The 16655-nt window shown below is 45.6% G+C and overlaps 1 protein-coding gene across 8 annotated transcripts in view; it reads left to right on the forward strand.

Annotated features, from left to right (window-relative positions):
* RGS22 (regulator of G protein signaling 22) overlaps positions 1 to 16655 on the forward strand; it is a 78615-nt gene that overhangs the window by 19051 nt on the left and 42909 nt on the right. For all 8 annotated transcript variants that reach the window (XM_069957344.1, XM_069957338.1, XM_069957339.1 and 5 more), the window contains 5 exons: positions 130 to 736; positions 5324 to 5485; positions 5572 to 5752; positions 12320 to 12459; positions 12661 to 12772. In XM_069957344.1, coding sequence (XP_069813445.1) covers positions 130 to 736; positions 5324 to 5485; positions 5572 to 5752; positions 12320 to 12459; positions 12661 to 12772 — 1202 coding nt within the window. The remainder of the gene's footprint in view (positions 1 to 129; positions 737 to 5323; positions 5486 to 5571; positions 5753 to 12319; positions 12460 to 12660; positions 12773 to 16655) is intronic.

Raw genomic sequence — 16655 nt, forward strand, 5'->3', positions numbered from 1 at the left:
TTAGGGCTTTATCCAAGTTCAGCAGCCACCGCTAATCAAATGCCGAACGTTCGGGTTCGGATCGACTCGAACCCGAACCCGGTTCGCTCATCAGTATTACTGAATAACATAACTTTTTCTTTTACAAAGTTCTTCAGAGTGTTTCAAGTCACCAAAAACCAAGTCTTCTGAAAACCAATAAGAACTCTGCTAAATCTCAGAGGGACAATAAGATACAGGATACATGGGAGAAGGATGAATATCCAGTATCTATCGCACTGTCCCCAACTCCGAGTCCAATAAGACTTTATGTTGAGCAGAAACAAGAGCAGAAACAAGAAGACGCCAGTCCAGTGTTCCCAACAATGGAGGATTTTGCCTTTTATTATGTTGATCATGTGATGAAGTCTGTAGTCTCCAAGTTGAATGGTATGAACCGTATAAAGAAAAGTGTGGATGAGATGAATATCTTTGACTTGTCTCAGGTGACCATCCACAAAGTAGCTAGTACAGAGGCCTCTTCCACCTCCTCTGAAGCATCCATTGAAGAAGAGCTTGATGTCTCTGAATCAGACAGCGATGAGCAGGACAGTCCAAATGCTTCACATAATAAACAGGAATATTCCCATATCCGTAGCCGGAAAGAGTTTGAGAAATTTAAGTCGTTTATTAAGGGGACTTCAGGAGAAAAACTTTTTTTGCTGTGGATGGACATCGAGAGGCTGAGATCTATGAATGACATGAAGAGAAAACAGAGGTGAGTCTAATATGATTTCCTTATAGAGATGGTTTTATATTTGTATGGTGAGCTGCCCCAGAGGGGAACACTGCATGCATCTTTTGCCCCAAACGTCTTATCCTTGCCTCATGGGCTACGAAAAGAACTAGGTCCAAAGACTACCAAAATGGTGGGCGTCTGAAGCATAGAACATATCAGGAAAGACTTTTTAGGAACTAAGGGAGAGATTTAACAAACATGGTGTAAAGTGAAACTGGCTCAGTTGCCCCTAGCAACCAATCAGATTCCACTTTTCATTCCTCACAGACTCTTTGGAAAATGAAAGTGTCACAGCCGCGGCGGCGTCCCGCGTTCCGGGCCGCCGCCGCGACCGCTTCCTGCCCCATGCAGCAGCCGGTGTCCATAGTCGGGGACCCGGCGCTGCTATCACCTCGGCCCCGGGGGGCGCCTCACCTCTCCACGCTCCTGTCTCCCGCTGTGCCGGCCGGCGCGCGCGTCCCCGCCTCCTCGGGCGCGCGCGCGCCGGCTGTCTCAGATTTAAAGGGGCAGTGCGCTCCTAATTGGTAGTTGCACCTAATCACTCTCCTATAAATCCCAGCTTGCCCTGTTCCCTGTGTTGGAGCCTCTACATGCTTCCCATAGCGTTTGGCCCAGCTCCCTGTTGTTCCTGTGTCCTGTCCGTTACCTGGTCCCAAGTCCCTGTTCCTGAGTCCTGTCCGTTACCTGTTCCCAAGTCCCTGTTCCTGGTTCCTGTTTCCCCTGTCACTCCACCTGTTCCCGTGTCCAGCCTGTCACGTGCTCTCTCATCTGCAGACTATTGCCTGTGCCATCTCCTGCCACGCCTCGCCTGCCGACACCAGCAACCAAGCCAGGGGTAGCGACCTGGGGGTCGCCTGCCGCAGCAAGTCCATCCCGCCTTGCGGCGGGCTCTGGTGAAAACCAGCGGCCCCTTAGACTCCGCTCCCTGGTGAGGTTCGTGCCATCGCTGGTGCCGGTCCAGTGGATCCACTACTCCGGGCGTTACAGTAGGCTCCAACCATGGATCCCGGCGAGGTGCCTGATCTCCGTGACGTCGCCAGAGTGGTCACTCAGCAGGCGCAACAAATCCAGAAACAGTCACAGCAGATCCAGCAACTCACTGCCGCCTTACAGCAGCAGACTACTGCCCAGCGCACACCACCCCCTGACGCTTCTTCTTCACTCCGACTGGCCCTCCCAAGCAAGTACTCTGGGGACTCTAAGTTGTGCAGAGGATTCTTGACTCAGTGCACCATGCACATTGAACTTTTGAGTAGTCAGTTTTCCACCGAGCGCTCTAAAGTGGCTTTCATCATCAGCCTATTAGAAGGTAGAGCCCTGGCCTGGGCCACGCCACTGTGGGACCGTGATGATCCTGTTGCTGCCAATCTCCGGGCCTTCCTATTCGAGTTTCGCTCCGTCTTTGAGGAACCTGCCCGTGCTTCTTCAGCCGAGACTGCTCTCCTCAACCTCTCTCAGGGCAGCTCCTCTGTAGGTGACTACGCCATCCAGTTCCGCACCCTGGCAGCCGAATTGGACTGGAACGAGGCCGCCCTATTGGCCACCTTCAAGAAGGGCCTGTCTAGTCGTGTGAGAGACGTGCTCGCTGCCCGAGACCTGCCTACCTCCCTGAACGAACTCATTCTACTGGCCACCCGAGTTGATACTCGTTTTTCGGAGAGGGAGGAGGAGGTTCGGCATGAACATTTACTAACCCGTTCCCGTCGCCATCCCCAGCTGGCGCCGGTTTTCCAGAATCCTGACCCTTCGATGTCCCAACCCTCTCCTGAGATTCCTATGCAGGTGGAACGGGCTCACCTGACGCCTGATGAAAGAATCCGGCGCCTGGAGCAGAATCTCTGTCTCTATTGCGGTGGTTCCGATCACTTCCGGCTGGGATGTCCCCTACGTCCCCAAACATCCGGAAAATGCTCGCACCTAGGTCCGGTGGGACAGGTGTCCCTAGGTGTGAATGCCACCATTCCAAGTCTGTCTATGCCAGTTTCCATCCGGACTCTCTCAGGACGAAATCATCAGACTACTGCCTTCCTCGATTCTGGGTCAGCAGGCAGTTTTATTGCGGCAACATTGGTCCAAAGATGGCGGCTACCCGTGACCCGACTAGCCAGGCCCCTGACTATCTCCTCGGTCACAGGCGAAATTCTTACCGACCGTGTGTACTACCAGACCGCACCTTTAGTCCTCCAGGTGGGTCCTTTACATCAAGAAGAGATATCCTTCTACGTCCTGCCCCATTCTTCCCCCGCGGTCCTCCTGGGACTCCCGTGGCTGCAAGAACATGCCCCTCAACTGGACTGGAGAACCGGGAAGATTCTCAGTTGGGGTCAGGACTGTTCCAACCAGTGTCTCAGGTCACCTCAGACCAAGTGTACTATGTCGTTTCCTGTCCCAGCCAAGCCTCTATCCGACCTACCGGCAGAAGACCAAGACTCGGCGGATGCCTTCTCTGCCGAGGTGTACCCTCTCTCCGTACCCAAGACTAAGGTCGGGTCCTCTCACCACCGGGAGAACTTACAGAAGGTCCTCGTCCACAGACCCACAGTCCCTTGCCATGTTTTACCGCCTGATCGCCTAGCACCAGTCGTCACCTCCTCGCTTCGGAGAGTACCCCCCGGAAAGACTCATGTTCACCCTGCGCTTCGAAGAGGTATTTTGAAGTGGGGTCATTCCTCGTTGGAGGCCGGGCACCCTGGAGTCCGTAAGACCGGCCAACGGATCTCTCGCCACTACTGGTGGTCCAGTTTGTTTCAAGATGTCAAAGACTTTGTGGCTTCCTGTGCCATCTGCAGGCAAGAAAGAGGGGGAGGCCAAAGGGGGGGGGTACTGTCACAGCCGCGGCGGCGTCCCGCGTTCCGGGCCGCCGCCGCGACCGCTTCCTGCCCCATGCAGCAGCCGGTGTCCATAGTCGGGGACCCGGCGCTGCTATCACCTCGGCCCCGGGGGGCGCCTCACCTCTCCACGCTCCTGTCTCCCGCTGTGCCGGCCGGCGCGCGCGTCCCCGCCTCCTCGGGCGCGCGCGCGCCGGCTGTCTCAGATTTAAAGGGGCGGTGCGCTCCTAATTGGTAGTTGCACCTAATCACTCTCCTATAAATCCCAGCTTGCCCTGTTCCCTGTGTTGGAGCCTCTACATGCTTCCCATAGCGTTTGGCCCAGCTCCCTGTTGTTCCTGTGTCCTGTCCGTTACCTGGTCCCAAGTCCCTGTTCCTGAGTCCTGTCCGTTACCTGTTCCCAAGTCCCTGTTCCTGGTTCCTGTTTCCCCTGTCACTCCACCTGTTCCCGTGTCCAGCCTGTCACGTGCTCTCTCATCTGCAGACTATTGCCTGTGCCATCTCCTGCCACGCCTTGCCTGCCGACACCAGCAACCAAGCCAGGGGTAGCGACCTGGGGGTCGCCTGCCGCAGCAAGTCCATCCCGCCTTGCGGCGGGCTCTGGTGAAAACCAGCGGCCCCTTAGACTCCGCTCCCTGGTGAGGTTCGTGCCATCGCTGGTGCCGGTCCAGTGGATCCACTACTCCGGGCGTTACAGAAAGGTGGAATCTGATTGGTTGCTAGGGGAAACTGAGCCAGTTTTACTTTACACCATGTTTGTTAAATCTCCCCCTTAATCTGTACGGAAAGAAGGAAAAGGAGGACATCATCAAAACCTTTAAATATCTTAAAGGACAAAAGCCAGTTTAGGAGGGAAGTGTTTATAGCAAGAAATTAAATGCTAGAATAAGGAGACATAATCAAAGGTTTTTTGGGGGAAAGATCAGAAGCAACATAAGAAAATATGAGTAGTAGATGCTTGGAACAAATTTCCAGCAGATGTGGTAGGTAAATCTACACCAAATAAATGTAAACCTGCCTTGGAGAAATATATATCTATCCTGAGTTAGGACTCCATCCAGTTAGACTCCATTCTATGGTTTGCCAGATTCCGCCGTCCATCCAAAGAATGAACCTGCTCATTCTTTGGACGGACGGTGGAATCTAGCAAACCATAGAATGAAGCCTATGGTAGCAGCGGGTGTGAGCTGCAGAATCTGCGACGGGTGTTCTGTCGGGATTCCGTAGTGTGCACATACCCATAATGTGGAAGAAAATAATATAAGGGCAGACTAGATGGACCAGGTGGGCTTTTTCTGCTGACAATCTTCTATGCATCTAAAATGGCACTTGACATATATACCATCTGGCATAGTCGCACTTTAACATGGTTTTGCCTGTTGAAAAATGCTGCGTGCAATGTATTTATTGGCGGATAAATGGGAATGAGCCCTAAGCAGTAAATCTAATAATTTTTTCATTACTACAAACTCCATTGAGATCATAAAAATATAATAAAATTCCACTTATCCAGCCAACTCCAACATATCCATGATAGTATGGGATTTTAAACACTTACTGCCAGGTTTTTCCCACAAGGTCCCTGCAATAGGCCCCTCTGGGATCTGCTTATTGGTAAGGGGCCTTTCTAACAGAAAGGCATTATATCAAGTGGAGAACCCTAATAATAATAATAATAATTCTTATGTATTAGTGCATATTTTATTAAGACACAGACTATGCTGTTTATTCTTTTAAGCCATCTTCACAAGATGAAAAAACTGTATATGGTGGTAACAGGTGACCAATACCTTCAGGCAGAGGTCCTGACAAGGCTGAATCTTCTAGACACAAATCAGTGGAGTGAAAATCATCTACTAAGTGTCCAGGCTGAAATCGCCAAACCATTGCTTCTGTACTGGTAAGGAGAGAAAATTACTCATTGTGTTTTCTGTATGAGTTTGATACCTTGTTTCACCACCTTACATGCCTCCTTTTATTCTTAAGGGGCCCTAGATTTTGCATGTCCAGCTCTGTACTGGCTAATAAAGTTGGTTCTGATCTCAAAGAACGTTACGAACGGCAGCTGAGGCCAAAGAGAGAGGCTGACCCTTTTGCACAGACGATAACTTTGCTACCTCTCAGACCCAAGTCTTGCATGCCAAGAATTTCCACCTCCAGTTCTACAGTAAGTGCCCCTAACATACTGTATTCTCATGACAAGTCCTCGGGACTTCCTGGACTTTGTCAGTACAATACAGGCACTATGTATAATACTTATATTGTGTCAAGGGATACAGCTTAGATAGTGTCATGCCCCTTTCATGCTTGGATCACTGGAAGACAGTGACTAGGGAATTTTATTTCCCTATTCCTAGACCATAATTTAGCTTCATACAACACAATTGTTAGCCACATGGGCCACTATAATTGGGCATGTAAGGCTCCTGTCACATCTCTGAGCTGAAGGTGTTTAGAGTAGGGGCTGAGCACATTCATAGATTGAAAGATTCAGTAGAACCTGTGATCTAATCTAATTGTTTAAATCTTTTCCTAGGAGTCCAGTGGGCGGTCCTACTCAGTGAATGACAGCCTTCTCTGAAGAGGGAACATACACAGACAGCTGCCAGTTACTGAAAGTACCACCCATTGGACTCTGAAACCCAGAATGAGTTTGAAATAATTACATGTTAAAAAAAAAAAAAAAAAAAAAACTTGACATGTCATATAGAAATGTTTAAAGTTTTGATCCATCAGGTGTTTGGGTGCAGAGAACTGTAGCATTACTGCCAGCACTGCAGCACTACTGACACAGACAGCTTTCCCTAGTGTAATTTCTATCAGGGGAGGCTTAGTACCACTAGTGCTACATTCAGCAATGTCAGCTATATGTAACAGTGTTCAGCAGCCCTCTGGTTCCCCAAGATGTTTTATTAAGTTGTAGACACAACAACAAAAGAGGTGTGGTTTGGAATGTGACAACAAGTACCAAAATTACTCAAAAAATGTGCCTTATTTATCATACATGAACATATTTTATACTGTCCCAAATAACATTAGAAAATCTACATTGGGCAACACAAGGTGGGTGGTCCTGATAGGAGGGAATGGTCAGAAGGGTGGTCTCCATTGGAACATATACAGTATGTAGCAGGGGCGTAGCTAGGGGTTCAGCCTAGGGGGGGCGAGCAAGTCTGAGTGGGCCCCCAACCGATTATGTTACCCAAAGGGAACCTCACTTAACAACAATGCTTTCTAAATAATAAAGGGTATATTCTGCTCCATTACTCATAGTGAATTAAGATAAAGAGCAGTGTTAAAGGCTTCTACATTTACATATATAGACACATAAAATGAAAGAGGTTCTTCAGGATAAGAAAAACATGATTGCTCTCTTCTAGAAAAAAAAAAACACCACCCCTGTCTTTATCTTGTGTGTGTGTGTGTGTGTGGTATTGAAGCTCGGTTGCTTTCCACATGTTTCCACATGTCCAGCTCCCCCTGTTTCCACATGTCCAGCTCCCCCTGTTTCCACATGTCCAGCTCCCCCTGTTTCCACATGTCCAGCTCCCCCTGTTTCCACATGTCCAGCTCCCCCTGTTTCCACATGTCCAGCTCCCCCTGTTTCCACATGTCCAGCTCCCCCTGTTTCCACATGTCCAGCTCCCCCTGTTTCCACATGTCCAGCCCCCCCTGTTTCCACATGTCCAGCCCCCCCAGTTTTCCACATGTCCAGCTCCCCCTGTTTCCACATGTCCAGCTCCCCCAGTTTACACATGTTCAGCTCCCCCAGTTTCCACATGTCCAGCTCCCTCAGTTTCCACATGTCCAGCTCCCCCTGTTTTCACATGTCCAGCTCCCCCTGTTTCCACATGTCCAGCTCCCCCAGTTTCCACATGTCCAGCTCCCCCTGTTTTCACATGTCCAGCTCCCCCTGTTTCCACATGTCCAGCTCCCCCAGTTTTCCACATGTCCAGCTCCCCCAGTTTTCCACATGTCCAGCTCCCCCAGTTTTCCACATGTCCAGCTCCCCCTGTTTCCACATGTCCAGCTCCCCCTGTTTCCACATGTCCAGCCCCCCCAGTTTCCACATGTTCAGCTCCCCCCTTTTCCACATGTCCAGCTCCCCTAGTTTTCCACATGTCCAGCTCCCCCAGTTTTCCACATGTCCAGCTCCCCCTGTTTCCACATGTCCAGCTCCCCCTGTTTCCACATGTTCAGCTCCCCCCTTTTCCACATGTTCAGCACCCCCCCTTTTCCACATGTCCAGCACCCCCCCTTTTCCACATGTCCAGCACCCCACCCCCCTTTTCCACATGTCCAGCACCACCCCCCCTTTTCCACATGTCCAGCACACCTCTGTTTTCCTCATGTCCAGCCTCACCCCGTTTTCCACATGTCCAGGTCGGCCTTCCCCTGTTCTGTGTGCAGCAGCAGCAGTCATAGGCGGCCGTCCGGCTCCTATGCTGTTCAGCAAGTGACTGACCTGGTGCGAGCGCGGGAGACGGAACCCAGAGGGACAGCGCCGCGCCGGAGGTGATTGACAGGTGGGCGGCGCACGTACCAGCAGTGGTGCGCTGAGGCCATACGCAACCTCAGTGCACCCGATCAGCTTAAGATGGCGGCGGCCGCGGCGGAGTGACATGGGGGGGCAGGGCCGGACTGGGACTGAAAATCAGCCCTGGCACTCACACCCCTCCAGCCCACATACCATAACACACTTAGGTCGTGTTGTGTTGTATTTCAACTCATTTTTATTTACAGAAATGGTGCCAAGTCTATCCATCTCCTATCTATCTCCTATCTATCTATCTATCTATCTATCTCCTATCTATCCATCTCCTATCTATCTATCTATCTATCTATCTATCTCCTATCTATCTATCTATCTATCTATCTATCTATCTATCTATCTATCTATCTCCTATCTATCTATCTATCTATCTATCTATCTATCTATCTATCTCCTATCTATCTATCATCTATCTATCTATCCATCTATCTATCTCCTATCTATCTATCTATCTATTATCTATCTATCTATCTACTGTATCTATCTATCTTCTATCTATCTATCTATCTATCTATCTATCTATCTATCTATCTATCTATCTATCTACTGTATCTATCTATCTCCTATCTATCTATCTATCTATCTATCTATCTATCTATCTATCTATCTATCTATCTATCTATCTATTATGCAACAACAGGTTACAGCAGTGATAATATATATAAGTAGGGTCCTAGGGAAATTTGTAGGATATGTAAAATAATATTACACATTTCCTGTATAATGTTAGCACTGGTAAGACAATTTTCTATGCATGATAATACTGTATATCTCTAAATAGCTATTATAGTTACCAAAAAACACCAGTATACAGGAAGCGAATATCATCATTACTGTTACTGGCCAATCTATTATAAAGAGACTGATACTACCATTATTACAGTATACAAGTAACAGATAATACCTCAACACTATGGCCACTACCATCATTACAACAACATGACTAATACCACTATACTGTCACTGAATAAAATCCACTACACGAACACAAGTAATACCAATAAAAGGAGTATACACAGGACAAATAATACCATGACCACTGCCGTCATCACCATACAGTGACTGGATAATACTGCTGTACTGTCTATAAATAATATTCCCTTTATAGCACCAGTATATAAAATGCAATATTCTACCTCAGCATTGACTAGAGATGAAGTTCAGAGAATTTGGGTTCATGTGAACCTGAACTTACTGTAAGGTCACTCATCTCTAGCAGTGACCAAATAGAGGTAGAGATCCAGCTATACAAAGGATCTACAGACCTTAAAGGGGCAGTCCACCAAAAAATAATTTCTTTCAAATCAACTGGTGCCATGAAGTGCCAGAGATTTGTAATTCACTTCTATTAAAAAATCTTAAGTCTTCCAGTACTTATCAGCTGCTGTGTGTCCAGCACGAAGTGGTGTTTTCTTTCCTGTCTGACAAAGTGCTCTCTGTTGCCTCCTCTGTCCATGTCAGGAAATGTCCAGAGCAGCAGCAAATCCCCATAGAAAACATCTCCTGCTCTCCAGACTGGAAATAATACAACTTCCTGTTGGGCATACAGCAGCTGATAAGTACTGGAAGGCTTGAGATTTTTTAATAGAAGTAACTAACAAATCTCTGGCACTTCATGGCAGCAGTTGATTTGAAAGAAAAATTTTTTGGGTGAACTACCCCTTTAAGAGTGTGTTCACACATAAAGGATATGCACCAGATTTGATGCTGCAGATAGCTTTGTTACTCAATGACGGAAAAAATGTGTTCATCCGCAGCTTCATAAAATTCAATGGCTTTATTCAACGTCACAAAACATAAAATAACAGGTGATTTAAAAGACACGCCGACGCGTTGCAGGGTGAGAACCCCTTAATCATCCCCATGATTAAGGGGTTCTCACCCTGCAACGCGTCGGCGTGTCTTTTAAATCACCTGTTATTTTATGTTTTGTGACGTTGAATAAAGCCATTGAATTTTATGAAGCTGCGGATGAACACATTTTTTCTTATCATGGATGATTCGGGCTGCGGTCTCCAATATTAGTACCCGCGAGCTTCCACATCACGGAGATCCACACATCAGGTGAAGCAAGACTGAGTGGGTGAGCTGACAACTCTTTTCCTGTTCTATTACTCAATGACGGAACCCGATATCAAATCTGCTGCAGATCCTGTACGTGTGAATGCACCAAAAAAGTGATTATGCATGATTGTGCAGTTACTTCCAGTGACTTACAGGAGGCGTCTTCCTACATGAATCATAAGTGACGTTCTTGGTAGTGAAAGCTGTCTGTTTTTTCCTTTTCTTTTCATCTGGCTCATCCCATCATGAAGATTTCTCCAGCCATGACTCGTCTCCCCAGAATCTGCGAGACAAACACTTTAGGCTCCACGTTCTAGCATCATCCTAACCTTATACCTCATTATAACCTTATATTCCCCATTGCTTTACACAGTAACAGTGCCCCCTCTGTGCTTCCACATAAGCAGTCAGGCCCAATATGTGCCTCCAAATAGTAGTCAGGCATATAGCCCCCCACACATAATATAGATGCCCTGTGCAGTCCCACATAATATAGGCCCCCCACATAGTATAGCCCTTCCCCCTGTGTAGCGCCCATAGTATATCCCCCTTTGTAGCCCCCGCATAGTATAGCCACAACATATTATTCCCCCCTTCTTGTATCCCCCAAATAGTATAGGTCCCTGTGTAGCCAGCCCCCACATAGTAAAGTCACAACATACAGGGATGTCACTCAGTATATGCACAGTATACGGGGATGTCACTATATGCACAGTATACAGGGATGTCACTCACTATATGCACAGTATACAGGGATGTCACTCAGTATATGCACAGTATACAGGGATGTCACTCACTATATGCACAGTATACATGGATGTCACTCAGTATATGCACAGTATACAGGGATGTCACTCACTATATGCACAGTATACGGGGATGTCACTCAGTATATGCACAGTATACAGGGATGTCACTCACTATATGCACAGTATAGGGGGATGTCACTCAGTATATGCACAGTATACAGGGATGTCACTCACTATATGCACAGTATACAGGGATGTCACTCACTATATGCACAGTATACAGGGATGTCACTCACTATATGCACAGTATAGGGGGATGTCACTCAGTATATGCACAGTATACAGGGATGTCACTCAGTATATGCACAGTATACGGGGATGTCACTCACTGTGTAGCCAGCCCCCACATATTTCCCTCCCCCGATAGTATAGCCATAACATATTATCCCCCCCCCCCCCCAGTGTAGCCCCCCCCCCCCCACATAGTATAGGTCCCTGTGCAGCCAGCCCCCACATAGAATAATCACAACATATTATCCCCCCCTGAAGCCCCCCACACAGTAAAAGCATCCCTCTGTAGCCCCCCACATGGCATTTTTCCCCTGTACAGCCCCCACATAGTATAGGACCCCCTCTGTAACCACATGTTATAGGCCCCAAGTGAAGCTCCCACATGAGCATTCATGTAAAAAACAAAAAAACAAAAGTATACTCACCTCTGGTGGATCCAGCAGGTCCTCTCTGGTCCGGTGCCGTTAGCTGCTTACATATTCTGTTACCGGCAGCCCGATGCAGCCCGGCCCCGGAGGCTCACAGCTCCAGACCCGCGGCGCCTGCATCTCTCTCCCCTCCTGCTCGGGCGGGCAGCAACGGATGACGTCACACGTCTGCCGACGAGCAGGAGAGGAGAGGGATGCAGGAGGCGGGGCTGGAGCTGTGAGCCTCCGGGGCCGGGCTGCATCGGGCTGTCGGTAACAGAGGGGGGGGGCTGCACTCACCCATCCAATGGCGGGCAGCGGCGGACAGCGGCGGGCAGCGGCGGACAGCGGCGGGCAGCGGCGTCAAATTATAATCTCTGGAGATCACAGTGGGCCCCTGCCAGAGTGGGCCCGGGGGCGGCCGCCCCCTCTGCCCCCCATCAAATTTTGCTACTGGTATGTAGTGTCTATAAGAATAATCTTATTTCACTAGGGAAAGACACAGTTTATGATTGAAAAAAAAAAAAAAATCAGAAGCCTGAACTGCTGTGTGCGCTATCGAGCATTTGGGTGCTACTCAAATAATGTCAAATAAATAGAATACTTTCTACTTGTACTGTATTTTCTGTAGTGCTTTATAAAGTGCAAACTGTGTACATTTTTTTTTTCAGATGAATGAGAAGAGTCAGGCCTATCCTAAAGTTATTAAAAGTGCATCTTCTCCTAGATTTTCTAGAAGTCTGATATCTGCAAAATTATTGCCACAGAAAAGGCAAACAAGGAGCGTACCCGCAAGTGCACCGCTAAACAGGTACAATACTGACCCTTATGTATCCCAAATGTCTTTATGGAGCCACATTCATAGAAACATAGAATGCATAGGTATTCATGCTACAATACCAGTAATGAGATGGCTGAAAACATTGACACATTTAAAAGAGTTTGAGACCTAATCAGAACCAAATATATGTGAATTATTTTATGGAGATATTTTTGTATAATTTTTTGTCAGGACACATACTAGACCCAAGAGCTCCAGTTCAGTAACTGTACATACAACAGCGGTCAAGATGAAAGCGAGACTGAAATCTCACTGCAGTGCTATGGAAGAAGACGCCCTATCGGTAAGTACACATTTAGTAACGTACTGTAAAGTTGATTTTTAAAACATAAACATTTTGAAAAATAAAAATAAAAATGATAGAATATTTTCAGGAAACGGACTAAGCGTGGTCTCTAGTAGCCTACATTAAACTGAATGGGCCAATGGCAACTACATCATGTGGAATTTGTTTTTGCTGCCATCCAACATGCTGCCCTATTTGGCTGTTTGATGATGGTCTTTCAGCATGGCCATCATTTCGAGGCTAAATAATGTCCGTTATTTTTTAATGACGGTTGTGCTTATTCAAATAACGTCCATCGATATAAAATAATGGCCGTTATTTGGCCTAAAAATGACGGCTGTCGCAATCGAAGGGCGTCAAACGGCCAAAGAAAGACGGTGTGTGAACATAGCCTAAATGTGATGTAGTATGTGTTATGTGATGTGTATGTAGTTTAATGTCTACAAATCACCTGCCCCTCCCCATCAACTTGCAAGTGCCAAGCAACAAGAACATGAATTAGCATAATAATGTTCTGCTGCTCCAAATGAGATGAAAATCAAACAACAGGCACTTCGGATGATGAGCTCACTTTTTATTTAATAATAATAATAATAATAATAATAATAATAATAATAATAATAATAATAATAATAATCACTAATAAAAAAATTAGTTCAAATAGGTGGCATTGTAGTTTTACAAATAGTCAGTATGTCCCCCTTAGTTTTCAACAATGTTCTCCATTTGCAAAACCATGTTTTCCACCACTGAACAAGGTCAGCTTTAATAACTACAACATCCAGATGAATACCGTACATCAGATCTGACACTGATGCTGATCTGTCACGGTAGACCTAGTCCTTCAAGGAAGCCCAAAACCAGAAGTCACCTAGGTTTAGGTTGGGTAAGTGCGTAATGAAGAAATGAAAACTGCACTCACCGGCACTTGTGCCGGTGAGTGCAGTTTTCATTTCTTCATTACGCATTGTATGCTAGAGACTGTATCAATAACTAGCACCACGAACACTCCCCTAATCACCATCTGGTTGCCGTTTAAAGGTTTAGCTCTAGGCTGTAGTGAGGAGGCTACACTGTTAGGGAATAATAGCTGATCACCTGTGCATCTATGAAAGCCTCAGTTTATACAAGTAAAATACAGTTACTGCTACATCACCACCTATCTGCAACTTTTTGTATTATTATTATTATTATTTTTTTTTTTTATTTTATTATTTTTTTTTTTAATAAATGGCGGGTGCATGATCTGAAGCCTCCATTGTCTGATCTTCATCTCATTGTAGTAGAATATCCTCCAAAGCCCTCCAAGCTGGGGACATTTCACTTTGCTATCCCTTGTGTCTGCATATGACATGTACAAAGTAGCAATTTTTTTTAAATATTCTTTAGCATTTACTTTGCATTCTTTTCATGCACATCCATGTAGTACTAGAGAGTCACAGTTGCAACATCTAATATTGGTGTATATTTGCTTACTGTCATGTACATGAAAAAAAAATAGTAGTGTCCCAGAATTACGTATTAAAACTCCAAATTTAATTTGATATCTTGCTAAAAACAGTAATTAGAAAGGCACAAGTCAATAGTACAATATCTCTAAATCCTATTTATGGGTAGTTATACCAAGACAGTGACCACATTGGACATGAACTTGGCCCACCCACAAACTAAAGTGTCTCTATGCATTTTAAACAGAGATATCCTAGAATCATCAGGAGACTAGAGTCGCTTAAAGTGACAGTATCACCCCCTTTTTGCACTATGATTTTTCTACACAGGTGTAAAGGGTAAATTTTGCAGTTTTCATACCTTATTTTATATTATACCTCATGGTGCTTGTTCCAGTAAAAAGTCATCTTTTATCATCTGCAGATTGTGTTACCTGGGTGCGGCTTCTCGTCCGAAGCACCACTTAGCCCTGCCCACAGCTGCACTGTAGACCCCGCCTCTCTGTGAGTTCATAGCCGTCTAGGCCCCACCCCCTTGACAACCATTGGAACGGGCCAGCCTAAAAGTCTAGACCCCACCCCCTCTAGGTTTGCCCATACCAATGGCCACTGAGGGGCGGGGCCTATGTGCCGATGATGTCACGGAGCCCAGGTAGCACAATCCGCAGATGATAAAAGATAATTTTCTACTGGAACAAGCACCATGAGGTATGATATAAAATAAGGTATGAAAACTGCTAAATTTATCCTTTACACCTGTGTAGAGATGTCATAATGCAAAAAGGGGGGGGGGAATAGTGTCACTATATATATATATATATATATATATATATATATATATATATAGATAGATAGATACAGGAAAATGCAGGTATGATAACCAATATAAGTACAACAAAGAGGGGAATGTAGACCACAAATTCCATATAACTTAGTTACAATGGGGGAGATTTATCAAACATGGTGTAAAGTGAAACTGTCTCAGTCACCCCTAGCAACCAATCAGATTCCACCTTTTATTCCTCACAGACTCTTTGTAAAATAAAAGGTGGAATCTGATTGGTTGCTAGGGGCAACTGAGACAGTTTCACTTAACACGATGTTTGATAAATCTCCCCAATGTATGTATGACATATTTCTCAAAACACCAAGACACAATAAAACATATAAATGTGGCACGTGTTTGCTGTGTCACCAACCATATGTTATACAGATGCATAAAACAACAATGAGTCAATTATAGTATATAGGTCTAGACATTATTGTCCATATATGCAGATATTTACAGGGTCTGATACCCCACTTCGGCATAGGTCAAACCAGCATGACCCGCACATAGAGCAGCTTCCCTGCTTAAACATATAATTAATCAACCCGCAGTTGCATCAAACTACAGAATATCAGTATACATCACTACAAATCAAATGGTCAGCCAAACCATGGATAATGTCCCAGCTGGGACCACTCACGTTCCCCACATTAGCGTGCCAGAGATTATTCTGGTGCCACATATATATGTTTTGTTGTGTCTCTTGGTGTTTTCAGACATATTTCATATATACATTATAACTAAAGTACCGTATATGGAATTTGTGGTCTACAATCCCCTGATGATGCCAGGATATCCCTGGTTAAAACACGTAGAGACACTAAAAGACACTTTAGTTTGTGGGTGGGCCAAGTTCATGTCCATGGTGGTCACTGTCTTGGTATAACTATCCATAAATAGGATTTAGACAGATTGTACTATTGGCTCGTGCCTTTTTAGTTACTGTTTTTAGCGATATATATCAAATAAAAGTTTAAGTCTTAATACGTGATTCTGTGACACATCCATGTAGCATGTTTATTTGCCTATGCAATTACACGCACCCATACGTTTACATCACAAGCTTTAACAACCTTCTCAGATAGCACAGCTATTACTCTTCATGGCAAAGTTCCGACAGCCTCATATTGCAAAGACACAGAAGTTTACTACCATACTGGGGAATGACTTAATATCAATTGGTTCACTGCCCAAAACAACAGTAGAATAAAAATTGATTTCTTTTTTTTTTTTTTTTAGCTTTTCCAAGAATAAATTATTGCTATCTGAATTTTACTCCAGGGGCATCTATGACACGCAGCCTTAAAATAGTGTAAAATGGAAAGATCTTAGAGGAAAGTAAGCCGATTCCCCGATGGGCTGGGAGTGAGATTTGTAATAAATCGTCAATATATCTATATGAAAAACTAGCTAATAACTTCTGGTATTGATTGAGCATCCTTGGAACGGGAGACTATAGTTCCATCACCAATTAGTAATTGTAAGAGGATTGTGTGTGAATACTTGGAGGCTTATACGGCTTGTTAGAAATCCCAACTGCTTAAAGATGGATTATGGGGATCTAGGGAAGTGATGACTGTCTTCTTGAGATTGTTAAAACACT

This window comes from Dendropsophus ebraccatus, chromosome 2, assembly GCF_027789765.1.
Source record: "Dendropsophus ebraccatus isolate aDenEbr1 chromosome 2, aDenEbr1.pat, whole genome shotgun sequence".
In the NCBI taxonomy this organism is placed as follows: Eukaryota; Metazoa; Chordata; class Amphibia; order Anura; family Hylidae; genus Dendropsophus; species Dendropsophus ebraccatus.